Below are 27,108 nucleotides of genomic sequence, written 5' to 3' on the forward strand. Positions count from 1 at the left end.
TCATAGCTTGATGAACCAAATTAGGACCGGACAACCAAGCCTCGCCAACCTCAAACCACCCAATAGTAAAACGATATCTCCTACCATACAAAGCCTCAAATGGAGATATCCCAATCCTATGGTGGTAACTATTATAATAAATAAACTCGATGAGAGAAAAATAATCAACCCAACTACCACCAAAGTCGATCATACAAACCTGAAGCATATCCTCCAATGTTTGAATGGTCTTCTCCGCTTGAGAGTGGAAAGCGGTGCTAAGGATCACCTTAGTTCCTAAACCTCTCTAAAAAGAACGCCAAAAGTGAGATAAGAACTGCGTATCACGATCAGATATAATAGAAACAGGCGCACCATGCAACTTGATGATTTCCTAAATGAACAACCTGGCATAATTCTCAGTAGAGTAATTAGTTCTCAAAAGTAAGAAATAAGCAGACTTAGTCATTCTATCCATGATAACCCAAATCAAATCAAACTGACTATGAAATCGCCGAAGACTGGTAATGAAATCCATATTAATCACCTCTCACCTCCACACATGCAACTTAATTTCTTGAAACAATCCACTAGGCCTCAAGTGCTCTACCTTTACTTGTTGACACCAAGCACTTGGCCACAAAATTTGCCATATCTCTCTTCATGTTATTCCATCAGTAGATCTTTTTTAGTCGTGGTACATCTTCGTCGAACCAGGATGAACAGTATACCTCGACTCATGAGCCTCAACCAAGATTCTCTCTCTTAGCCCTCAATATTAGGAACACACAACCTACCTTGATCCGCATAAAAATAGGATCCAAAACCTATTTCTCTTTCACCTCCATACAAAGAGATGACTTTACCACCTCTTGCACAACCACACGTCCATCCTCGAAGTCTAAGAGATGAACCCCAAGATTTGCCAAACGATGAATATCCTTCACCAAACCTCATTTTTCCTCATCAATATGAGATAAGCTCCCCCATGGACAATCTGCTAAGAGCATTCACAACCATATTAGCTTTACCTAGGTGAAAGTGTAGACTTATACCATAATCTTTGAGCAATTCAAGCCATCTCATTTTTCTGAGATTCAACTCTTTTATGGTGAACACATACTGCAAGCTCTTATGATTAGAGTAAATGTCAACATAAACCCCATACAAGTAGTGACGTCAGATCTTTAAGGCAAATACTACAACCAACAATTCCAAATCATGGGTCAGATAATACTACTCATGGACCTTCAACTGCCTAGAAGCATATGCAACCACCTTGCCATGCTACATCAACACATAACCCAGTCCCACACGGGACGCATCACAATAAACAATAAAACCATCTGTACCCTCGAACAGGGTCAAAACAAGAGTTGAAGTCAACTTGTCTTCAACTTCTTAAAGTTTTCCTCACAGGCATCGGACCATAGAAACTTCACCTTCTTCTAGGTCAACTTAGTCAACAGAGCAGCAATAGACGAGAAGCTCTCCACAAACCTTCTATAATAACCGGCTAAACCCAAGAAACTTTGAATATCGGTTGGAGTCATGGGTCTAGGCCACTTCTTAACCACTGCAACTTTATATGGATCCATTATGATCCCTTCACTAGAAACAACATAACCCGGAAAAGTAACAATGACGTTTGGATCAGTTGGCACAATTTATTTTGTCATCTAACGTACAAAATAACAAATGTTGATCGAAGTCAACTATAAAACCTTCTTAATCACCAAAAACTACAAACTCGCACAGATCAAACTAAATACATTGGGAACCGTGTCAATCATCCTAATACCCAGAAATACTAAAAAGCAATCAGGGAGAGGGGTAAAATGGTCAAATCACACAAAAATGAATAATTTTAAAAAATCACCAACAATAAAGTCATTACAGAGTTTGAAAGCCTTGGGACCCAAATTAAAGGTCATCCTAGCCTAAAATCGATGTTTCAAATCTAATAAAAACTACCAGAATTGACATACGAGGTTGCTAACCTGAAGTTTAAGTTCGATACCTAATTCTCAATAGTAATTTCAAAATAGGGAATTGAATCTAATCAAACAAACTGCTCGTAATCAAACTATCAGCTCCGACAAGTAATAAATAACTTGGGGCAGCTATAAAAAAAAGTCTAAATGTCGAAATCGTGTGGAAAATATAGAAAATGACCCGGAGGGTCATTATAATATCAGTCTATGATTATCCTTTAGGACTAGAATCAACTCATTTAGTGCCTTAGCATGGGATCGAGAAGCCTAAACTTAGGTTCAGGTAGGTGCTTGACTTAGATGGGGTTTTGGGACTTATGGTGGGCCATACCGACCCTTCTTAAGATAAATTGCTTAGAATAGCTCCCTTTGTACCTAAATGATAGCTTTACCATTTATTTAGAATAGCTTCGTTACCCGGGCAGAGTAGTATTTAACCTTAAACCACGTTTTTTGACGTAACAATTAGAACCCACTACTTCTTAAAGAATTTGGCTGCCTAAAATTTGAAAGTTAGGATTAAATGAACTTGAGATAGGCTATAACTCAAGGATATTACTGCTTTTAGCTTACTTGGTAATTTCGATTCGATTCGAGAACCGGATCATAGTGCATAGATACTCTTTTATGCAAGCAGGGACAAGACGATTTGACATACTACAATTACGTACAGAAATATTATCTTTTATTTCGATAATATGTAATCTCTCAATAATTCCGTTCTTTTATGATGTTCACAAATGACTTATAATAATTAATTAAGGGTGATATAATAAATTTAGAGTTAAATTAGCTTAAATTAGCTGAAGCAGGCATGTCGACCTCTTACCTGCTTCAACTGCTCAACTCCCTTTTATAAATAATAGAATATTGCATTTATTTAAACATTATTACATAAAATTTATTCTAATTTAATATTCTATTACTTTTGTAATAGATATATACAATACATAAAATACGTTCACTAAAATTAATATATAAAAATAAGTTTAAGAGTGTTTTTTCTTTTTATGTTAAAATAATTAATCATCCACTTTTCCAACTTATTTCTAGCCTTCCTGCCATCTTCCTTGATGTACAAGTAATTTAATTTTTCTTCCTTGAGCAACAAGTATTCTATTTGATACATACTTGAATGAAATAATTTCTCGTTTATATAAACTTTAATTTAATATCAAAAAAAGAAAAACGTATCAACCTTCAACTTCCCCTTAAGCACCCTAGTCAAAAACAAAACAAAACAAAAGATGGGAGTTGTCGCAAAGAGACTATCCCGAGCCCTCTGGTCAGCTGCTTTTTCTTCTTCAGCATGCGGTTCCACAATTTCAAGAGCTCTTTCCACTTGCATTCAATCCAAAAACTGTCCGTATAACCAATCTCTCTTTTCCTCCGCTTGGTCCGCCACTCAACGCCGCGGTGTCAAATCTCGCGGTTCTGATGTAAGTTATAACTGTGCTGATTAATGTTTTAGCCCTTGCTATTTATCACTCATTAATTTTCAATTTTTCTCCTTCTCATACCCGTGTAATACCTGTGTAACCTTACTGAGCAGGCCAAAAAAAAAGTGGAGTATATAGGAATTCATATTGCGTATATCCACCAGATTAAGATTGACATGTAGATTTTTTGATTAATTAAACACCCGTTTGGTCATGAAAATCAGTTCTCTTTTTCTGAAATAATTTTTCAATTTATTTGAAAATCAGGTTTTGTCTGTGAAAATTTCAAATCAACTTGAAGTGGTGTTTCAAACTTGGAAAACAACTTCTAACCTGTTTTTCAACTTATTTTCACTTTTGAACTTTGAACTTGTATTTAAGTACATTCAAGCATGAATATTATTCTAAACATTAATTGCAAAAAGTATAAGCAAACACATCTCCATAAGTTCCAAAAAAGTGAAAAATATTTGGATTCTATGGCCAAACGCGTACTAATTTATTCTACAGTGTGCTTAGGCTTCATTAAACTTGAATGAAGTTAATATACGTGCTGGCTAGTATAGAAGTTTGTGTAATTTCTGTTTTCTCATTATGGAAGTGCTTACCTTCATGTTATTTTGGTGTAGTTGAAGCCAGGAAACGTGATTGAAAAAAAAGGTTAGCTTGCCCACTTTTCTGTTCTATGGTTCTGTATATGTTGATGTAAACATAGACCAATAATGATGTGGTGTTATTTTGACTATCAATTCACCAGGAAGGATTTATCAGGTTAGTTTATGCAAAAAATTGTCTTTTCCCCTCCTTCGTTTTATGCAAGATTTGCTTTCATGTAATGAATTGAATGATAATTGTTTTCATGAAATTAAATAATGAATAGGTGGTAAAGGCACAACACACAACCCAAGGAAGAGGAGGAGCTATTATACAGGTTGTTATTCAATCTAATGCAGATTATGTCACTCCTCTTATAGTTGGGATTTTCTCTCTAATTTAATAGCTTCATGTTCTTATACTATTTTGTGAAATATAAAAAAAGGTACACCTTAAGATCACTCATCTTATGCGATTATCAGTGCTGCAAGTCATTTATGATTTTTTTAAGTATAGAATTTTAAGCATATAATCGCATAAGATTAGTTACTCATATACATAAGTGTGCAAATAGTATCATATGAGATTTTGGCATCCTTTATTATTTTAGGTTTTCCCATTGTAATGTACGTATCTTCACTCATATCTATTCAGATGAGATTTTGACACTCTTTGTTATTTTAGCTTCTTCCCATTGTAATGTACATATCTTCACTCATATCTATCTTTCACGACTATCACTTGGTTGTCTTTGCTTCCATTTGATCCATCCATCTGGACAACATTGATTGCAGTAGGCAATCTATAGCTGAGTTTGAACCACAAGTTGATTTGGATATTGGGCATTTTTGTCTAGGTTAGAACCAAATTTTACAACTGATTAATTTAGGTTAGCACCTAGATTGATTGGTTGTTTCCAGTTTGCTGCTAAGCACCTAACATTTGAAGGCAGCTTTAGGTCAGCAGGGTATATAGATGATTTTCTTGTAGCATTCTTTTTATTTTCTAGAGTTGTCCAATTTTGCTGTCCCGTGGCAACTTAGTTTTAACCACATTCTGTTTGTTATTCTGTTGGAAGGCTGTCTATGTCTACCCTCTTTGAATTTAGGTTCATGGCACATGCACTTTTTGTTCAGTCTCAAGCCAATTGTTACTTTCCTTGTATCGTAGGAAAGCATTTATCATGGTTTAGTGTTCGACCCTGTGGTGCGTTCTCAAAGTCTCCGCAATATCTTCATTGTGGCAAAAACTTATGATTCTGGTTTCTCATAGTATCAGTCATGTATTACTTTTTAGGGTACTCCACTAGTCCAAAAACTGTAAACTAAAAGTGATTGCCAATCAAACTCATCCGGTTGCACATGTCGAATCTTTTTGAATTTGATGTTGTAAAACCCTAGTCTGCAGCATACACATCTGCAAGTCCCAAGTAGCTAATCATCTAACTCAACTCTGTTGAATGTGTCTTGCTGACTTCTCTTCTGCAGTAATTCCAGTGTTCAGAGTTTACTGGTCATTAGGATGGTGAATTTGCCTATCTGCTTGAGAATAATAACAGAAGTTTTAGTATTATCTATTTTTCAATCAAAAAATAAATCCATAGATAAAGAAGTATTAGTATTTCACTGACATTAATCTTAGAATCAGTTGTCAATAACAGCCAGAAGCTTAGTATCCTTACTATATATAAACAACAGTGAGTATCTTAGTATCCTTACTTATGCTGTCGTTCTGAAACTTCATCAAATTTGTTTACCAATGGTTCTCAACTTCCTAAAATTTGCAAATCATTGAAGATAAATAACTATATTTTAATGTTTTATCTTCTTCTTTTTTCTTTCCTTACTTTGAACAAAATCTATTAATCATCTTCTTATTTTCTTAACTTTGTCTTTCGCAAAACATTCTAGGTGGAGCTCCGTGATGTTGACAGTGGAAGCAAGTCCAATGAAAGAATTCGCACGGATGAAACTGTTGAAAGTATGTATTTCCACATATCTTGTCGCAGAAACTCGTCTATCATATTTGTTATGTAACTCATCTCTCGCAATATATTGTGTATCTTTTCTAACAAGGGATTCATGTCATGTAAGTCAAGGCTTTTGCATTTTATTCAGTGAGCTTAGGTTCAATAAAGGAAACAATTCGATCATTTTTACGGTTAAGCTTGCGATCTTTTTTTGGGCTACAGAATTGGAGGGTCACCATGGTGTATGTTATTGGGGACGACATAGAATTGATCGACAAGATGCGAGATAGAGTTAACGATAGACCGGAGGTTTGGAGACAGACCCTAGAGTCTAAAAGGCTTCAAGTTGAGCAGGCCTAAAACGGAGTACATGAAGTGCAAGTTCAATGGTGCGTGACAAGTGGTGAATGGAGAAGTGAGCATAGATACACAAGTCGTCCCCAAGAGAGTAATAGCCTGTTTTTCCAAGTTTTAGGGAGGTCAAAAATGCTTATTTTTTTTTCCAAAAGTACTTGTTTTTAAAAAGTGAGGTGTTCGGCCAAGCTTTGAGAGAAATTTAGTGTTTTTTGGGAAGTAGCAGAAATTGTTTTCTTTTTAAAAGCTAAAGTAGATTTTACCCAAAAGTACTTTTAAGAAAATACACTTAGAAGCACTTTTTAAAAGTATTGTATACCATTGATTACTATTCGAAAGTGCCCTTTAAATTCATTAGCCAAATACAAACTGCTTTTCACCAAAATTATCTTTTTTAAAAAACACTTTTGAGAAAAACACTTTTCAAAATAAGCTGCTTTAGAAGTTTGACCAAACAAGACTATAAGCTTCCAATGTCTTGGGTCTATAATCCAAGGAATGGGGTGATCCACCGGTTGCACTTCGTATTGGAGTGGGGTGGATGAAATGGTGCATTCGGTTTCCTATGTGATAAGAATGTGTTGCTGAGGCTTAAAGTTATATTCTATAGAGTGCTTGTTAGACCGATTATGTTGTATAGGGTGGAGTGTTGGCCCGTCAAGAACTCTCACATTTAGAAGATGAGGAACAAAAATAAGGATGCTTAGATGGATGTGTGAGCATATCAGGAGAGATTAGATATTAGATGAGGAAAGAAAATATATGGGGCAAGATGGGAGTAGCCTCCATAGAGGACAAAATGCGGTAAGTGAGCCTGAGATGGTTCAAGCATGTGAAGAGGAGAATAGATCTGCGGGAGGTTGTCAATGATAGGTTTGATGTTAGACTGAGGAAGAATTGGGGAGAGCTGATTAAACAGGATATGATACAACTTTAGCTAACCGAGGTCATGACCCTCGATAGGAAAACATGGTGGTCGAAATTAGGGTTGACGGTTAGTAGGTATTCAAGTGGTTTCTCTCTTTCCAGTGTAGAGAAGGTACCTCCTGTGGAACAGCTATCTGCCGTTACTATTATTATTATTATGCTAGCATTAGTTTACTCTTCAATTTTGCTACTTCGCTTGTTCCTTTTGCTTCTGAGATCAGTACTATTTCTACTGTCTATACTTTTCTTTCTTCAGTATTGCATCTAGCTTTTGTACTCGTGCATTTTCTGTAAACATGTTCTGAAATGCGATTTTTCTTGAGCCGAGGGTCTATCAGAAATAGCTTGTCTACCCCACAAAGGTAGCGGTAAGGTCTATGTACACACACCTCCCACCTCTCCCTAGACCCTAGTCGTGGGATTACACTGGTTATGTTAGTGTTGTTTTTGTAGAAGTAGTGGGTTACCCATTTCTTCCCTTGAGAGGTACAGATAAATGCTCTTGCAGTAAAATAATTTGACTGTAATGTTTGACTTGTCTTTAGCAGAATATAAATGAGGTTGACAAGAATATGCCATTTCTCACATATGACTTTTGTTTAGATTAAAAACATTTTCTCAAAAGTTTCATTATATTACATTGTAAGAGCACATACATATTGGTTTGGAATGTCGGATAATAGGATCCATGTGGTACGTACTAACTTGTTTCTCCTTGCGTACCAAGAAGTTAAGTCACTTAAAGACTGGGACCAATCGTGTAAACCAGAAAAGTTCCTTGAAGATTACAACTCTAGCTGCATGACCCCAACTTTTCTAATAGGTTATATAGTCATCTAAACTACATCCAAATATTTTCTGTAGATGAGTGGTCTGTTTCTCTTGACATTATTGGTCTTGGATGTGCAGAAGTATTTGTTACAGAGAAGAGTTTCACGTACCTCTATACCGATGAAGAAACTGGGAACATTGTGCTAATGGAGTGAGTTCAACTGTGCACGTCCTGATTTTTAATAATTCTGTACTTAGACATGATCAGACACATGTATAATAGAAAAACTACATCTCAGTCCATTCTTCACATTTTTCAATCATATCTGCAGGCCTGAGACCTATGAGCAACTAGATGTACCAAAACACTTGTTTGGTGAATGTTATGTCTACCTTCAAGGTATTCTTTTGTAGTACCATCTACTTTACGTTTTCATTTACTTATTTTATACATTATTTTCATATGCTTTAATGTTATGTTATGCAATTACTTATGTGTCTATCCTAAACTTGTAAGATCCTCTCACCTATTAATTTAGCATGCAAAAATGGTGATCAAGTTCATGTATTATTTAGTTAAATCTAAAGTCATATACGCTTTTTAAAATATGGTAATCTATCTAGAGAAGCATAATTTTGTTGAGGAATATGGTGATTTAGCTTTTGAAATTTCGAATAAGGAATGCACATGCCACCTACATGACTACTTTTCACTACAAAAATGTTACGATAGAGAAATTTCATCCAGATTACATGTGACTTGTACATAAAAACATCATTTTTGTTGGGAATTGGAATCATTGAATTTCAATTAGGTAAGTATCAAGCTTGGAAATATATAATGCGTCAATTGATTTTCTGAAAGCCCTTTTTAATTTTAAAGTAAATAGTTTATTGGCTATGAGAAGGATGAATGAGAGTGAAGAATCTAAAAGGGCATAAGAAAAGTTATAGACTTTTCTGCAGAAAAACAGTAAATAAAGGAACAAATATTGATGTTTTATACTAAATACACTGATATTACAACGAGAATTCTGAAAACAGCCACTCTGATATTGTTAACACTTAAAACACTGCTAACACTATAAATTATATCCTAATACTTGAATGAACTTTAGCTATACAATGCATAACACTACATTTACACAAATTTCAGCATTCCTAGACATTCGAGAGGCTAGAATTCTCCAGAATCCCCTTTTCCTTTTTCCTCAATGCCCTCCTCTACTGCCCTGCCCCTTTTTCTATAGAAAAAACTACCCCGTAGCTGTCTCATGACAATTACTAAGTCTTTTAATTGTTTATTTTGGCCTCCTGGAATAAATATTTTAACTTGAGGCACATCATTACACCCCCCTATAAGAGTCACCTTGTCCTCAAGGTGCAAATAGCAGATCGATAATTGCATATTCTACACTATCATAGAGTTTCCCTTTCAACTACATCTACTCCGGTAGACTCAAAAAATTCGCCCATATCACCTTCATCTTTATTGGGTGCCTACGGAATAATTAATAGGTTAAGCTGCCTATTTTTACAACGATGATTGGGGCCAAATTTTTCATCACATCTGATACATAACTCTTGTTGTCTTTCTCAGGAAAATTCTGAATCGGACAACCTTCTGAATTGTCCCTCTGATTTTTCTGCCAAAGTAGTTGACTTTGCGACAGTATGCAAAGGTGAATCAGTGTTACTACCTGTTGATCCAGTTCTTGAGTCACGTGTTTCAAGTATGTTTGTAACTCAAGGATCATTGGGTCTAAACCCAACTAGTTTATTGCATGAATTTCACGACCCAAACCAGGGCCTTGGCCGTGACGGACATCCCGAACCATAACTTGTAATCATATACTCCATTCATATATAAATAGGAAATGCGGAAATAAAATCTGCTACGAAAACATGGTCATAATCTAAATTTAGTTTAACAATGAGGAATAAAATCCAATATCAACTAAACACCGTCTGAAAACCGTATGCGAAATCTCTACTACATGATCAAATAACAACTGTCTGAAAACTGGGACAAGGCTCCCAATAGACCAAAACTATAATAAATAATAACTGTCTGAAAGAAACTAGGCCTTCTGAATTATAGAAGGCTTACCAACTGGTACTCTCACTCCTGTCTGATGAAATCTACTGCTTATCAGGACCCCTAGACTGTGCCTCAGAATCTGGAGGGAGGGGGGTCAATACAGATATACTAGTATGCAGAGCAATCCAAAATAAAGCTTTCATATAAATAAAATAGTTGAGAGCTAGTCATAAACATCATGAAAGATATAATTTTCAAAACACATGGGCATTCTTGAAAAAAACATAAAAAAACCTTTCTGGCAAAAACAGTTTCTGATTTTTGTATTACTTCTGATTTAGGTGTCACTCCTCTACAAGTCTGATATTCCACGGGCTATATGAAATCCGCCATTGACTCGGCAGGGAAGCCCTCGACCCAAGTGTGCCGCAAGGGTTGGAGTGTCTGAGTCTGATACGCCACAGGGCACTAGGCCAGCGTATAATAATATACTCGGATCGGCAAATCACGGTTTTGGGCAATGAGTTGTCTGAACTCATGCCTTCTTCAGGGAACTACCTAAGTCTCTTTATGCCCAATTTTATCCTGTTCTGAATCATGAATTATTCTAGTTTCAACATCTGGAATATCTGACTTCAAACATGCATTCTATTCTGTTCTGAATTACCATGGCATTATCTGGATTGGTGTTGTCACACCAAGACTTGCAAGTCCTATTTTTGAGCCATAATGCATCATACATGATTCTTTCATTAAAACATAGTTCAGACCACCCAAACATGCAATTTAACAAAGGGAATTCATGTTCCGAAAACATAAGTCAAAACTATGCAAAATTTCCATCCTTTCAATAAAACAAGTGGTGGTCATGTAATCTTTAACAAACCATGCAACCCTTCTCATTATATGATTATGTTCAACATTCATCAACGTAAACAACCCTCTCTCTTTTGAAATCAAAATCATAATCCAAATATAACATTATTCAAGACATTTCATAACATGCTTTTCAAGATGCATTCAAATGATTTCATAGTATATCATAAGTAAATGAAAATCATCACAAGAGAGGGATTTTTCATGAATCATGCTCTCAATTCAATCATCAACCTTAAAACAGATGCTTGCAATATATATAAAATTTCAAATCAATTTGGGGGAAAGCCTAAAGGCCAAAACAATATCATCAATGCTTCTAAAGCATGAATATATTCATGAATCTGAAAAACTCTTTCTTAAAATCAAGATTTTCATACCCATGAGATTTTAGGAAAACCCAGCGTACTTTAAATTAGAAGCTTTTGAATGAACTCTAGCTTTTGGGATGCTATACGTACGATTGATTGGTGCCTCTTGTAGCCCTCGCAATGGGGATTCCGAATCTTGAAGAATTAAGGAAAACCCACGGTTAAATCTTGAGATATTTGGGTTTTTAATTTGAAACCCTAGGGTGAGTTCTTGATGAATTTGAGAGAAAAGAATTATATTTTGGTGTTTTGGGAGTTTAATCCCGTGTTATAGCTGGATAAGGGATGGAAGATACCCATTTTGCCCTTAAAAACACGGAAACAGAACCTGAAATTTTGGTGCGTGCGATAGGGCGTGTGTGCACGCTTATCGCATGATGCTACTGTCTCAATCACTAAAATGGCCATAACTTTTCGCTCGGATATCGGATTTAGGCAAAATTGGTATCGTTGGAAAGCTAATTCGAAGAGCTTTCATTTGATATATAGTACGCCCTCTAATTAGTTATATACAAAGAGTTATGGTCGATTGAAGTTGACCCAAGTTTTGACGCTCACTCAAACTCGAATGATAGGAAAGCTTTCAACTCGTCCTTGAGTTAGGGGACCTCTATGATCTCAATTCATGCTTAAATAGGTTCACACACTATATAATTGATTAACATGCCAAATTTGCATAGGATTTATGGCTTTTGGATCATCTATGCATAGAAACGACGGTTGTTATTCTAGCCCGAAATGCGGGGTGTTACAATGAACTTTCTGTATTTGATTCAAATTTAAAACTTTGAATGTCCGGCAAAACAGAATTTCGATCCTCCACCTTTTTAAGCCATCTCAATTATCTCCCTCAATGTTTGAGCCCATAAAAGCATCATTGAGTTAACAAACGCAGTGACTGTGGTAGCCTGCTTCAGCCCATTAAGTCAGCATATTGGTTGATCTTTTGAGAATTATGAAATCGGTTCAACAACTCACTTTTGAAGTCTTCCTAGGTTGACATTTGTTGCCGAGATTCCATCCAATAATACCAATTTAAGACTTTTCCTTCCAAACAAACACCTGCTATTCGTAATCTTTCCACTTCAAAAATTTCATTCATTGCGAAATATTGTTCCACTCAAATCTATCTTAAAGGATCCTCTCCTTCAAACATTGGTAATTGTAGTTTCCGAAACTTCTGATTTTTTCTCCAACCAAGTTGACATTGCTTCCCTTTTCTTGGTTTCCGATGGATCTGGTTTGAGAAAGAGATGCTTCTGCCATCACAGTTCACCCTTGGGCTTGAATTCTTGCAAGAGACTCTCTCATTTCTTGAAACCATCCTTCTAGTTTTCTGACATCTTCTCTTACCCCTGTCAAATTAGTCTCTACCTTTTCGACGCATTCCTCCATTTTACTCACCATACCTGAACGTTACTGCTCTGATACCAAAATTGATGGACTTTTCTGCAGAAAAATAGTAAATAAAGGGACAAATACTGATGTTTTATACTAAATACACTGATAATAGCCATTCAGATATCGTTAACACTTAAAACACTGATAACACTTGAATGAACTTCAGTTATACAATACATAACACTAAATTTACATAGATTTCAGCATTCCTAGACATTCGAGAGGCTAGAACTCTCCCACATTTCTAGACATTCGAGAGGCTAGAACTCTCCGGAATCCCCTTTTACTTTTTCCTCAATGCCCTCCTCTACTGCCCTGCCCCTTATAAAACATGTAATTGTGCATCTCCCATATAAAACATGAACTATGGGTGGGTGTGTGGCATCACATTAGAAGTTTGTGGGAGGAATTAACAGAAAGAAATCAAGCTAAATTAGGGTGTGACGTGATGGCTGGTACACCTATCAAGAACCTGTTCCGAATCTGAATGCTGAGGTGGATCAGTACAAAACAGAGCAGGGTTGGGAGATCAATTTCAGGAGGAGCTGGATCAGGATCAATTTCAGGAGGAGCTGTAATGATCAGAAAGCTGTACAAAAAGCAGGGTTGGGAGATCGATTTCAGGAAGAGCTGTAATGATCAGAAGCTAGCGGCCCGTTTCTAGACAAAGCTGCAGGATTTACCACATCTTCTCCCGCTAGATTTGATGTTCTTCAAAAGAAGGTGGGGATTGTACAATGTAGAGATTGTACAAATGGATATCCCAGATTTTCTTAAGTGGAAGCATTATAAAGTGGAGTTTTTACTGTTAGCTCCTACTATAAGTTTCTGATTTCCACTGAGAATGTAACATTCTATTGGCCTCGGAGGAAGATTTAAGAAGCAAAGCCCATATAGAGTTTCTCGTTTTTGCTGGATTGCCTTTTGTTATTTCTGTCTCCCAAGACAACCTGTAGTAGAGGGGAAGGCTACTGTCATGTGTGCGGCTGAATCTGAGGATGTCAACCACCTACTCTTCCATTCAACTAAGTTGCTCGGACTCTTCAAAAATGTTACCACACCCGTGTTGGATTCTTCAAAATCACACTATTTTGGAGGATCCGACACGCACCCATCGACATTCTTGAAGAGTTCGAGCAACATAGCCATTCAAAGCCTGCCATTATGCCGGGGCAACAAGCTACACCGGCTCATGGCTCGGCTCGGTTTTGGTTAAAGCTGGTGCTCGGTTGAGCCGGTTTGACTCAGCTTGGTTGGCTCGTTTTAGTCATGTTATGATTAATTTGAAACTAAAATCCATCCATTAAGCTTTAATTAGTAGCCTGCTTGGCCAAACTTTCAAAATCTGCTAACTTTTAGAAGTGCTTTTAGAAAAAAAAATTGTGTTTGACCAATCAATTTCATAAGCACTTTTCTCAACATTAAAGCACAAATTTATGCTTGTTGACGGTACCAAAGTGCTTCTTGGAGAAGTAACTTTTTGCAGCTTCTCCTACTATGCAAAGACTGTTATTTTTCCCTAGAATCTTAGCCAAAAACCTTGGATTCCTAAAATTTTTTTTTTTGTAAAAACATAATCACTTTTAATTTCCCACAAGCTTCACAAAACAAACTATAGGTGCTGATATGTCAATTCAATAATTATTATTTTTCATAATAATTTTGTGATTTTATATTTTTGTACTTCTTTAATTAATTTTAAGTAATTAAACTCTTATACAAATTGTTACTTATGACTACTTATGGGTGGAATGGAATATATTAACATTTTAAATTTAAGAATTCAATTTTTTTAAAGGAAATTAATATTGTACAAATTATTTGAGTTTATTGTTGCTTTATTTTTTTTAATTTTTATTTGAAATTTCTATTATGTGTTCAATGTTAAGATAACATTATTTTAGTTTGAGTTCTAATTTATTCTAATAATGTATATAATTCAATCTTATTTGAATTCGATTATCAATTTAAACTAGTAATGCTTATATGTTGTTTAATCACTCAACTTATTTTGAATTTAGTTTTTTTCTGTTAGTGTAGCACTATGTGAAACTAAACATCGAAGACCTGACTCGGGCTTGGTTCGACTTGCTTTGGCAAATCTCGGTTTAGTTTGACTTGGCTCGGTGTTGTAAAAAGCTCGTTTGAGCTTGGCTCGGCTCAATGCCTAGGTCTACCTGTCACATACAAAAAACTTGCTATTTAAGTGAAAGTTAGCAGAGTGGGTTTGTTGTCCAGAATTTTGAACCGTGTGTTGCTTGTTCTCGGAGATTTCTCGGTTATCAAAAAAAAAAAAAAAAACCCACCTATTCATACTCTGCCCCTTGGAATTCACAGCTATGACAGTTCTATATCAGCCTTTTTAAGGTCAAGTGAACATTGCCAAGATCTGCTGAGGAGGTGATCTCAGGTTGGTTGGTTCATCTCAGGGATGTGCACGAGAAAAGAAAGTTTGGGATACAACTCTTGCATTAATTTGTGGATACTGTGGCAGGAATGAATTTGATTATCTTCGAAAGCAAAACTCACAATGCTGGTTTAGATCGAGACGCCCACCTTTCGGTCCAGGGCTGAAGTTCTCTCTTTCTGTCAGAAAAAAAGAGCTTTGCTTCTAGCAAAATATTGGGAGAGAGTGCTACTGCTTCCTTAATTCAGCAATTCCCATCTTTGAATGGGACAAAGGGATCCAATTCAGTATCTTGTGTACGAATTTATGTTGTCAATGAAGATCATTTTTAGATTGAAGAGGAGAGATCTCTTCTTTTGGCATTTTGGTGTGAAATGAGCAATGTCAATGATGTTTTCTGAGTTACTTGTAACCCTGTTGTAAATACTCATGATGGGGTCTATCACCATAGCCTTTTCTTTTAGCTATTATACTAGCCAGCCTTAATGCAGAGATGCCCCTTTCAATGGTTGTGCTCAATAAATTTTTCTTGCCTATATTTCCTGTACAAGATGCATATAAAACTAGAGAATAGTGTACAAGGAACACAAAAGCTTATCTAGTTGGTACAAAGGACACCTTGACTTGCCCATATGCTCTTATATCTCGTTCTTATGATCCAGAGAAGTGCTAAGGGAACTACTTCCCATAAAGTACTTCTCTGTTACTTTTGAACATCCACCTTTACATTGCGTCTTTAACACAACCCTGATTACCTTATCAGCTTTTCCATGCGTGTGGAACTTGAGGAAACCTTTTAGTATGTATTGGTGGCTTTGTAGCATTTATTCTGAGGCAGCGGTATGGACTGCGTACACTACCCTCCCAAACCTCACTTTGTGGGATTGCACTGAGTATGTTATTGTTGTTGGTGGTGGCGGCTTTGTAGCATTTATTTTAGTAGCTTCCATGTTTACAACTCCATGTGCACAGAAAAATGAAAAGGTCTTCATAGAAAGTGTTCATCTTGAAATAATACCATTTCTATTACTTTGATAAATATGTTCAGAAAGGATTGTAGAGGAAGTATTTCCAATATCATGTTGTCATGCATGGGAAAAAATGTTAGGCATGGTTAGCAGGGTAAGATTATAGACCTACTCGTTATCTAATTTCTGAAGATTGCACTACTTAGCAGAGGGGTTTTGTGTCTCTGCACTTAAGTTTATTAGTGGTAAGAAATCATTGAATTCATCTTATTGAATGAGAAATGAAGTAAAACTATTTTGCCTTTATCCTTGGGATCTTTACTTACTTGGGATCGTCCTATTTGACAGTATTCTTTTCAACTCAAATCCTTAAGTTTTTTATATAAGTTTCTTTAACAACTTCCGCTCTATTGCTATGGTCTTTTTTCTATTTTCTCCTCGACTATGCCTAAACACTTTGATATTTGTATCCAATTTATCACATTTGAGTAAGAAAGCAAACACAAGATCAAATGTGGCTATGCTCTTGTGGTAGCTCCTATTGATGCTCTATGTACAAATGTTTCTTGTTTCTCTTTCTTCTTCTGCCTTAACAACTTTTTTGAAGGGTAGGGGGTATTGCTATATTCCTTATTTCCATTTTGCCTATTGACATATTTTTCATTAAGTTAGCTTGTTTTCATCTTCAACATTCTTGCTGCAATAACTAAGTTAATACTCGATATCTTTCTTTTTTATGGTTCATCTTTTTTGTGACATAAAATGTCTGAATTGTGCTAAAAGATAAAAAAACTTATGTTCTTCATAGATGATATGGAAGTCCATGTACAACTTTATGATGAAAGAGCAATGTCTGCATCAATTCCTAAACGAGTAACATGTACTGTTGCTGAATCCGAAATTCCCATGAGGGCATCAGCTACTCCACAGTATGTTCATTTCTCTTTCTTATGATTATTTTGTCATATATAACTGAAAGACTCCTTTAATTTGTCACATTAATTATTTCTGGGATTAACATCAGTAAATTTGAGTTCTGATTGAAAAGTCATATATGTGCAGATAAAGGTTTTGTTGTTTTCATTTGTTATCTTTTTATGATCAATAGATTGAAACTGTTAGAATGTGTACCCTACTGATTTTAGTGCTTTACTCCTAATAGTTGCCTATCAGTGGAACAAGTGAGTTAACGTGGTTCACGTAAGTAAAATATGAAAACAATACGTGGAAAACACCTGGCTCAAGAAAGGTGTAAAAAACCACGACCTGTACCTCTACAGGATTTAACCCCAACTTCACTAACACTCTTGAGCCTCAACAATCAACAAATTACAAGACTTCTTGTAAACTAGGAATTAAATTTCTAACTCCTATTTCTACAATAACGCAAATCTTCCCAAGATGAGTGATCCCAAGTCTTCGAGTTTCCTAACTTGAAGACACAACTCCTAACTCAGTTTATATTTCACTGAGACTAGAACTAAGACTCATTACAACTTAAAGAACCTACCTATTACACAAATTCTACGACTTGCTAAGTAAAGGACTAGGTTCTTCAAGCTAGTGAACTGATTTGCTGATTGATGCTTTTCTTTTCCGTGCTTGAGTGAAACTCTTGAATGTCGTTTCTTGTATTTAAGCCAACTCTTGGTTGAGTCCTTTAGATGATGTGCTCTTTTTTCTTCAATAGACTGTCAGGTAGTTTCACTCCTTGCTGCAGTCTGTCTGTCTCCTTGGCTGGATAGAACTCTTCTACTTTATTCATAGTCTGGTAGGACTCCTTGACCAACTCAATCTCTAAGTATTGCATTTATCTTCTCCTCAACTTCTTTGCTGTATGTGATAAGCATTGAGAGCATATCTGAATTTCCTTGCTTATCCACTTCTGTCTTTACGCATTGTCAGCCTTGCATCTGCTTCGATGTGCTTCACATGTGAGGGCCAGTATGACTAACATGTTTCATAGACATATGTCAATCATCAAAACCCTTTTGCTCTAACAAATTCCCTTTTTTTTATGATGACAAATCATACAACACATGTTTCACAGCGTCACAACATCATCATAATACTTCTTAAATTCCTGACATACTCAATAAAGGAATAAGACACAAGAACACTTAGAAACAAGTTAGTCATTGAGTTATAAACATTGCACAATCTAATACTTCCCCCTTTTGACATCATCGAAAAGTAAGCACTTAGTAAGAGATGTTTAATAATCCATGGACACTGGGACTATCACTAAAACAATCAAAAGCTGAAGTAAGGAACCATCATTCATTAGATTAAACAGGAGCAAAACACAAGTAGCAATGCAGTTCAGTACATCCAAGATCAAGCTAACATCAACTAATATCTAAAAACTGATAAGAGAAACAAGCAAGCCAGTACACAAAACGAACTACTAAGGTGCTAAGAAGTGAGCTAAGTTGAGGAGGAAGAGGCAGAAGGAATGAGAGCAGTCAACTTGCGCACAATTTCAGCATTAGCCAATCTTTCATTCTCAAGGGCAAGTTGAAGGGAAGTAATCTGAGCACGAAATTGCAGATTTTCAGCCTGCACAGCTTCCAATTCAACAGTCTTGGCATCTAGAGCATTCCTTAAACGTTGTCAAGTTTAGGGTCATTTTTATGTATTAACTCTTTAATTTGCAATCCTAAGAAGTAATATAGCTCCCCCATCATACTCATCTCAAATTCACAACTCATGAGTTTAGCAAAGTCATGTGTCATGTTCATGTTTGTGGAGCCAAAAATAATGTCATCAACATACACCTGCGCAACCAACAAATCTTTTCCATTAGTTTTCAAGAAAAAAGTGTTGTCAATTTTACCTCTAGTGTGACCATGCTCCAGAAGAAATTGACAATCTCTCATACCAAGCTCTTGGAGCTTGTTTCAGCCCATGCAAAGCCTTGTCAAGTCTATAACAAGATCAGGAAACTCCTTACTCTTAAAATCTGGTGGTTGTTTGACATACACCTCTTCCTTCAGAATTTCATTCAAAAAGGCACTCTTAACATCCATTTGATAAAGAATGAACTCCATATAAGTTGCAAAGGCTACAAGAAACCTTATTGCTTCAATTCTAGCAACAGAAGCAAAAGTCTCATCAAAGTCTATGCATTCTTCTTGATTATATCCTTGGACCACCAATCTTGCCTTGTTCCTTGTAACTGTTCCATGTTCATCAACTTTATTTCTATACACCCACTTAGTTCCAATTACTGTTATGTCTTTTGGAAGAGGAACTAAGTGCCACACTTTGCTTCTTTCAAATTGATTTAACTCTTCCTGCATGGCTATGATCCAATCAATATCAAGCAGTGCTTTAGTTACCTTCTTTGGCTCAATTTCTGACAAAAATGCTTTGAAAGCACACATGCTTCTCAATCCAGACCTTGTGATGATCCTAGAAGTGAGATCAGTGAGTACATTCTCAATAGGATGTGATCCTGGATACTTGTAACCTTTTGGAACCAGCCTAGTGAACTACTAGGATCACTGCAATTGTTCTGAGCTGGGGTAATTGGAGGCTCAGTTCCCTTGTCAATGTGCCTCCAGAATCAGTACCCCCTGTCGAGGCGCCTCCATGTTTGGTGACTCCACTGGATGAACCAGGTTGTGTAACCTGTTCCTGCGAATCACTCCCTTCCTGCAGGTTAGTCTTAGCACAGGATTCATCAAAACCTACATGCACACTTTCTTCAACGCAATTAGTTCTGTTGTTTAGAACCCTATAAGCCTTACTATGATGTGAATAACCTAAGAAGATTTCCTCATCACTTTTACCATTAAATTTTTTCAATTGATCTTTTCCATTATTATGAATGAAACATTTACAACCAAAAGTTCTAAAATGAGAATGTTTGGCTTTTTTTCTTTTAGTAATTCATAGGGAGTCTTCTCTAGAATAAGTCTGATCATGCATCTATATATGATATATGATGCAGTACTAATTGCCTCAGCCTAAAGGTTTTTAGCAAAGATTTCCTGCAAGCATCATTGTTCTAGCCATATCTTCTAAGGTCCTGTTTTTCCTTTCTACTACTCCATTTTGTTGAGGTGTTTTGGGAGTATGATCTATACCATTTAAGGAACAGAATTCTAAAAACTTGACATTTTCAAATTTTGTACCATAGTCAGATCTTATGGAAATTAGAGAAGTGCGCAGTTTCTTTTCGATTTTCTTGATGAATATAGTAAAGACATCAAAGACATCTTCTTTGGAAGCTAGAAACAATGTCCAGGTAAATCTGGACTAATCATCAGCAATCACAAAAAATACCTTTTTCACCTATGCTTTGAAGTCTCATTGGTCCACACAAATCCATATGGATCAGGTCAAGGCACTTGGTAGTGCTGACATGGTTCTTTGATTTAAAAGAAGATTTTACCTGCTTCCCCCTTACACAGGCACTACATACCTTTTCTTCCTTGATCTTGGTTTTGGGCAAACCCAATACCATATCTTTGGAAGAAAGTATGTTTAGTTGTTTTAGACTTCCATGTCCAAGTCTCCTATGCCAGAGGAGGGGATCATTTTCCATAGCACTCAGGCAGGTAAGCTCTGTTCCTGGCATTGCCATTATGTCAGCTTTGTACACATTCCTGTGTCTCTTTGCAGTGAGCACAATCTCCTTGGTATCCATCCTCTTGACTTTGACTCCTGCAGAAGTAAAAACAACTTTATTACCTTTATCACACAGTTGTGATATGCTAAGTAAGTTGTGCTTCAATCTTTCCACAAGATAGACATCTTCCAATACTCTTGATTCAAATGTGCCAATTTTTCCAACTCCAGTAATGATTCCCTTTTTGCCATCACCAAAAGAAACTCCTCCTCCATTTATTTTGGAGAGTGAAATGAACTTTTTCTTATCACCAGTCATGTGTCTTGAGCAAGCACTGTCCAAATACCAATGCTTTTTGCTTCCTTTCACCTTCTCCTACAAGAAATCAATGGTTTGATTTAGGAACCCAAATAAGCTTGGGTCTTGTTTTATGAGTAAATGGATGAATTAGATTTCTTCTAGTCCATGCAGACAATATGTTATGTGACCTGTTTCTCTGACCAGTATTTGTTCCTTTTTTCTTGGTCTGAGAGAATTTATTTGCTAGGTTTTGACTACTAGATCTGCTTTTGGCAGCCATAAAACATTCAGTGGTTGGATGTCCAAGATTACCATAGATATAACACAAGTCTTGAGGATCATCAAGACTTCTGTGAAAACCTAGACTTGCTTTTTCATTGTGATTCCTTTCACTCAACTTGTGAACAATTCTTGATGAATTTGTCCATTTGTTTGCTCTTTCAAGATCAAGTTTCAGTTTAAAGACTTCTTGACTCAGTTTATTCTCCATGTTTGTTGCATCATTACATTCTTGTTTGTACTTGACTAATTCAAGTTCAACATTTTCTTGATCTTTACTCATGACCTTTTTTTCATTTTCAGTGAGTGTTAATTTCAGGACTTCAGACTAAAGATCATTGTTTGAAGAATCAAGTTGTGCAACCTGTTTCTTGAGAGTGCAATTTTCTTCTTCAACAGTGTTGTTGCAAGCTTTTAAATCAGTGAGGTCAAATTTTAGAGTTGCAAAACCGTTGAACAGCTCATCCCTATCAGAAGTTAATTCTTGAAAGTCATCAATTAGAGCACTCATCAAGGAAACAAGTTTTGTTTTAAAAAATAAATGGAATTTTTCTTTAAGTTCAAGTATACTTACCTCAGAAGCATATTCTTCCACTAAGTCTGAATCTCCAATGGCTATGAATGTTGTTTCATCAATTTCATCATCATCTGAATCAGATCCCCAGGCTGCTATCATTGCATGTTCTTCCTTCTCCTTCCTTTTGTTTTTTTTTTCAATTCTCTTTTAGCCCTTTCCTTTCTCCATTCTATTTTCCAGACAGGACAATCCCTGATCTGATGATCAGTCTTACCACACTTGTAGCATCTATTTGGATTGTCATTGGAATGTTTCTTGCTACCTATTCTCTTTTTCTTTTTAAAGAATTTGCTGAAGTTCTTAGTTATGAAGGCAACTTGTGCCTTGTCAAGTTCAATTTCTTCATCACTGTCTGAAGTCTTTAAAGTCGAGATTTTCTCAGGGGATGCTTGTTCTTTAGTTCCATCAATTTCCATTTCATAAGTCCTCAGGTTCCCTACTAGTTTATCTAGTGTCACTTTTACATTCCATTTTGATTTTGGTAGTACCCTCAGCACCTTTTCAACTTGTTCCTCAACAGTAATAACTTTTCCTAATGAATTCAACTCATTTGTCAAGGCAGTTAGCCTTGTCATCATTTCATGCAAGAATTCATTCTCCTTCATCTTAAAAGCTTCATATTTAGTAAAAAGAAGAGCAATGTTGATTTTTCTTACCTGAGAGGTACCCTCATGTGCATTGACCAGAGCATCCCAAATTTGCTTAGCAGTGGTACAGTTTGACACGCTGTTGTACTCAGCTGGTTCTAGTCCACAGACTTAAGATATTCTTAGCCTTAGCATTTTTCTTTAATGCCACTAAGTCATCAACAGTAAATTCACTTCTTACCTTCTTTGACTTGTTCACCATCAACCAGCTTCATTGGAACAGTAGGACCATCAGTGATCCTATCCCATAATTCGTAGCCTTCTTCTTGAATGAACATTTCCATCCTAGAAATTCCACCTGATAAAGTGAGAACCATCAAAGAGTGGAGGTCTAGTAGTTAGCTGACCTTCACTGTGACCAGTAGGAGGTGTGGAATTCATCATAGTGATCTTTTCTTAGGTAGTAACCTTATTTAAGACAACCTCGCTCTGATACCACTTGTTAGAGTGCATACCCTACTGATTTTAGTGCTTTACTCTAATAGTTGCCTATCAGTGGAACAAGTGAGCTAACGTGGTTCACTTAAGTAAAATATGAAGACAATATTTTTATGTGAAAAATACCCGACTCAAAAAAGGTGTAAAAAATCACGACCTGTACCTCTACAGGATTTAACCCCAACTTCACTAACACTCTCGAGCCTCAATAATCAACAAATTACAAGACTTCTTGTAAACTAGGAATTAAACTGCTAACTCCTATTTCTACAATAACACAAATCTTTCCAAGATAAGTGTTCCCAAGTCTTCGAGTTCCCTAACTTGAAGAGACAACTCCTAACTCAATTTATATTTCACTGTGACTAGAACTAAGACTCAATACAACTCAAAGAACCTACCTATTACACAAAGTCTACGACTTGCTAACTAAAGGACCACGTTCTTCTTCAAGCTAGTGAACTGATTTGCTGATTGATGCTTTTCTTTTCAGTGCTTGAGTGAAACTCTTGAGTGTCGTTTCTTGTATTTAAGTCAACTCCTGATTGAGTCCTTTAGATGATTTGCTCTTCTTTCTTCAATAGGACTCTCAGGTAGTTTCACTCCTTGCTGCAGTCTGTCTCCTTGGCTGGATAGAACTCTTCTACTTTATCTCCTAGTCTGTCAGGACTCCTTGATCAACTCAATCTCTAAGTGTTGCATTTATCTCCTCCTCAACTTCTTTGCTATATGTGATAAGCATTGAGAGCATATTTGAATTTCCTTGCTTATCCACTCCTGTCTTTATGCATTGTCAACCTTGCATCTGCTTTGATGTGCTTCACATGTGAGGACCAGTATGACTAACATGTTTCACTGATATATGTCAATCATCAAAACTCCTTTGCTCTAACAGAAACTTTTCCTCTTGACAGGTATAAGAAGGTTTTGTTGGACAATGGCCTTACTGTGCAGGTAAATTTAGCTTCAAGTTGCCAACACTTTTATGACAAATTTGGCTTTGGGGGTGGGGGTGGGGTGTGAGTGTGGTGTGTGGGGGGGGGGGGGGGGGGGGGGGTTGGATATCCAAGGCCATAAGCTCTGCTATCCCACCAGCCACTACATGATAAAAACAGAAATGAACACAACTGTTAATCTTCTTTATTTTGGATGTCATTCCTGTCTCTTCCACCTGTCTCTCTGACCTTCGAAAAAAGTACTGCCTAATATTTGGATTGGACTAAATAGTTTGGTTTCTGCTGAATCAAGCATGTAGTCTTCATTACGACAAATGTTCTTTATATGTATATCGAGCAATATCTATTAATTAGAGTTGAAGTAGATGTAAAGTTCTTCACTTTCTGGTTTACACCTTTCGTTTTTTTCTAGGTACCGAAACATGTCGTAGAAGGAGACAGGATTATTGTTAACACCACCAATCACTCTTATGTAAGTAGGTGAGTGCATGGTTGTCTTATTCTGTCTTATATCAGCATTTGTTACTGTTATCTCTCTCCATTGTTAAAATGCTTTGCATACATTTTACTAAGTTCGTATTGACTCTCTTTTATATCTCTTTAATCTCAGAGCTTAAGAGGCATTTTATTGGACACCTTCATTCTTCTGAATGAGAAGACCAGCGAACTATTGACTATCGACAAGCGTGGCTTTGCGTTACATCTTTTATTTGACAAATAGTTGGGAGTTTGTTAGAATCCAAATTATAGTATAGATATTTTTAGCAGAGTAAGTACATGAGAAACATATCCTGGAAGGGCGATGTTAGTTTTACCTTAAAAAGCCTTAGCTTACTGCGGGGAGAGTATTTTGTCCGAATAAAGACCACTGTTGATAATGTTGCTTGTTCCTGCTTTGAGTATCTTTGGTCCCGTGGCTTATTGCGGGATAGATTTCCGTTGTTGTCTTTAAAAAAAAAAAATAAAAAAAAATTTATAAATGACGCTAGCATCCCATTCAGCTTGTGCAGCTAACTAATTCGCACATGATGAAATCCACCCGAACTCTAAACATCTATCACCAGAATATTCATGTTCAGAGATGTTGCTATAAACTTGATACCGTTTAATGTGTCTGAAATATCAAAGTTTCCAACGTAAATGAATGCAATCAATCTACTCTCTATTTTTAAGCTTAATTCTACTTTAGAATAAATGAACTTTCACACTGTTATTGCCTGCCAATGTTTTCAACTCGCGTCGCTGGCTAATTTGCTCGTTTATTTTCATTGGAATCAAATTTATCATAGAACTAGATATAAGCGCCCATGTTCAATATATGTTAGTATTTGTTTTTGTTGGAACCTTGGAGTTTTGATGAATGACAATATGAATGAAACAAGTTGATATACGTGTTCCACTGATTCGACAAGTTCAGGAGTGCAGTCTACGGTATAAATAATTAAAAATCAGAATGAGTTAAATCAGTGCAACTGGACTGGAAACTTCAACTTACTGATCACGTGGGGAATAGAACAAGTTGAATTTGATTCAAACACTTGATGATAACGGAAAACAAGTAGAGTTGAAAGAGGAGTCACTTCTGAGTATATTCTTAAGAGTCCTATGTGTAGAAGGAGAAAGAATCTGAAAATTGCAGAAGTTTATGCAAAACGTATAATTTGAAGGACTCTTTGGAGAGTTGGAGTTTGACTACAACACTAAGGATACAAGAGTTGGAATTGAAGGAGTCTCACTTGAAGTAGAATTCTATGCAATGAGAGTTTTGATTAAAGGAGGAGTTTAAAATAAAGAATGACTCTTTGGAGAACTGTCCTTAAATAGAAAATGTATTATTCAAAATAACTCACGCACTTACAAAGCAGAAAAGCACAATCAACAGATTAACTTCACGAAGTGCTACTCAATCACTGAAGAAACACATTAAAAAACCTGGTCCTAAGTATAAAATCCAGCTAAGAGTTTTAGCGTTGATTTTTAGAGTTGTTCATTGTGTTTGAACTATTGATGTAATATTAGTTTCAGTGTGTAATAAACTGTATTAGAAGCTAGTCTTGGAGTTGGGGAAAACTCAGAGACTTTGAGAACGCATACCTTGGGAGGGATGTGTATAGTTAGGAATTAGAGTTTATAATTCCTAGTCGTTGAGTCAAAGGAATTAGAGTTTACAATTCCTAGTTGTTGAGTTATAGGGATTAGAGTTTATAATTCTTATTTGTTAGTTACAAGAGTTTGTAATCAGTCGTTGTTGAGGCTCAGAGTTATTTTAGTGAAGTTGGAGTTAAATCCTGTAGAGGTTCAAGTTGTGGTTTTTTACATCTTTTTGAGCCGGGTATTTTTCACGTAAAAATATTGTGTTCTTTACTTTTTATTTTACTGCTTCCTTGGAACACGTTAGTGGAACACGTCGGGCAATTCGTTCCATCGATAAGCAACAGTTAGGTGAAAATAAGATAATCAGTAGGGCACGAATTCTTAACAAGTGGTATCAGAGAGAGTTGTCTTAAAAAGGGCTAGCACCTAAGACAAAGATCAATATGATGAATTCTGCACCACCTACTGGTCAATCCACTATTAGACTTCCACTCTTTGATGGTTCTCACTTCATTTAGTGGAAAGCTAGGATGGAAACGTTCATTCAAGGGGAAGACTACGAGTTATAGGACAGGATCACTGATGGTCCTACTATTCTAATGAAGTTAGAAGATGGTGAACAAGTCAAAAAGGTAAGAAGTGAGTTTACCGCTGATGACTTAGTGGCATTAAAGAAAAATGCTAAGGCTAAGAACATCTTAGTCTGTTGACTAGGACCGGCTGAATACAACAGTGTCAAACTGTACCACTGCTAAGCAAATCTGGGATGCACTGGTCAATGCACATGAGGGTACCTCTCAGGTAAGAAAATTCAGGATTGCTTTCTCTTTACTGAATACGAAGCTTTTAAGATGAAAGAGAATAAAACCTTGCATGAAATGATGAAAGGCTTACTGCCTTGACAAATGAGTTGACTTATTTGGGAAAAGTCATCACTGTTGAAGAACAAGTTGAAAAGATGTTGAGGGTGCTACCAAAATCAAAATGGAATGTTAAAGTGATTGTTATTAGGGAGGCAAATAAGAATCTCACAAGTATGACACTAGATGAACTAGTAGGGAATCTGAGAACTTATGAAATGGAAATTGATGGAACTAAAGAGCTAGCAATCTCTGAGGATACCTTAGCTCTGGAGGCATTTGACAGTGAT

At 36.3% G+C, this 27,108-nt stretch overlaps 1 protein-coding gene across 7 annotated transcripts; it reads left to right on the forward strand.

Moving 5' to 3' along the window:
• The first annotated feature begins 3,146 nt into the window (after positions 1-3,146).
• On the forward strand, positions 3,147-24,844 carry LOC107877099 (elongation factor P). 7 transcript variants are annotated; one of them, XM_016723852.2, is made up of 11 exons: positions 3,148-3,412; positions 4,042-4,072; positions 4,170-4,183; positions 4,293-4,343; positions 5,917-5,986; positions 8,121-8,238; positions 8,360-8,427; positions 16,900-17,020; positions 23,823-23,862; positions 24,277-24,336; positions 24,475-24,844. In XM_016723852.2, the coding sequence occupies exons 1-11, from the start codon at positions 3,221-3,223 to the stop codon at positions 24,583-24,585; spliced, it is 876 nt and encodes a 291-aa protein (XP_016579338.1). In that variant the 5' UTR covers positions 3,148-3,220; the 3' UTR covers positions 24,586-24,844. The 7 variants fall into 7 exon arrangements, with proteins under 7 accessions (XP_047261377.1, XP_016579338.1, XP_047261343.1 ...); XM_016723859.2 differs by having other exon boundaries at positions 3,149-3,412; positions 24,277-24,344; XM_016723856.2 differs by having other exon boundaries at positions 3,149-3,412; positions 8,166-8,238.
• The last annotated feature ends 2,264 nt before the right edge of the window (positions 24,845-27,108 follow it).

The sequence above is a fragment of the Capsicum annuum genome, chromosome 1 (genome assembly GCF_002878395.1).
Source record: "Capsicum annuum cultivar UCD-10X-F1 chromosome 1, UCD10Xv1.1, whole genome shotgun sequence".
In the NCBI taxonomy this organism is placed as follows: Eukaryota; Viridiplantae; Streptophyta; class Magnoliopsida; order Solanales; family Solanaceae; genus Capsicum; species Capsicum annuum.

Bases quoted from the DNA above. Each gene is read 5' to 3' on its own strand.
- LOC107877099 (XM_016723852.2), top strand. From the start codon at position 3,221: ATGGGAGTTGTCGCAAAGAGACTATCCCGAGCCCTCTGGTCAGCTGCT. The intron at 3,413-4,041 runs GTAAGTTATAAC...ATTTTGGTGTAG, and splicing joins TCAAATCTCGCGGTTCTGAT to TTGAAGCCAGGAAACGTGAT. The intron at 8,239-8,359 runs GTGAGTTCAACT...TCATATCTGCAG, and splicing joins GGGAACATTGTGCTAATGGA to GCCTGAGACCTATGAGCAAC.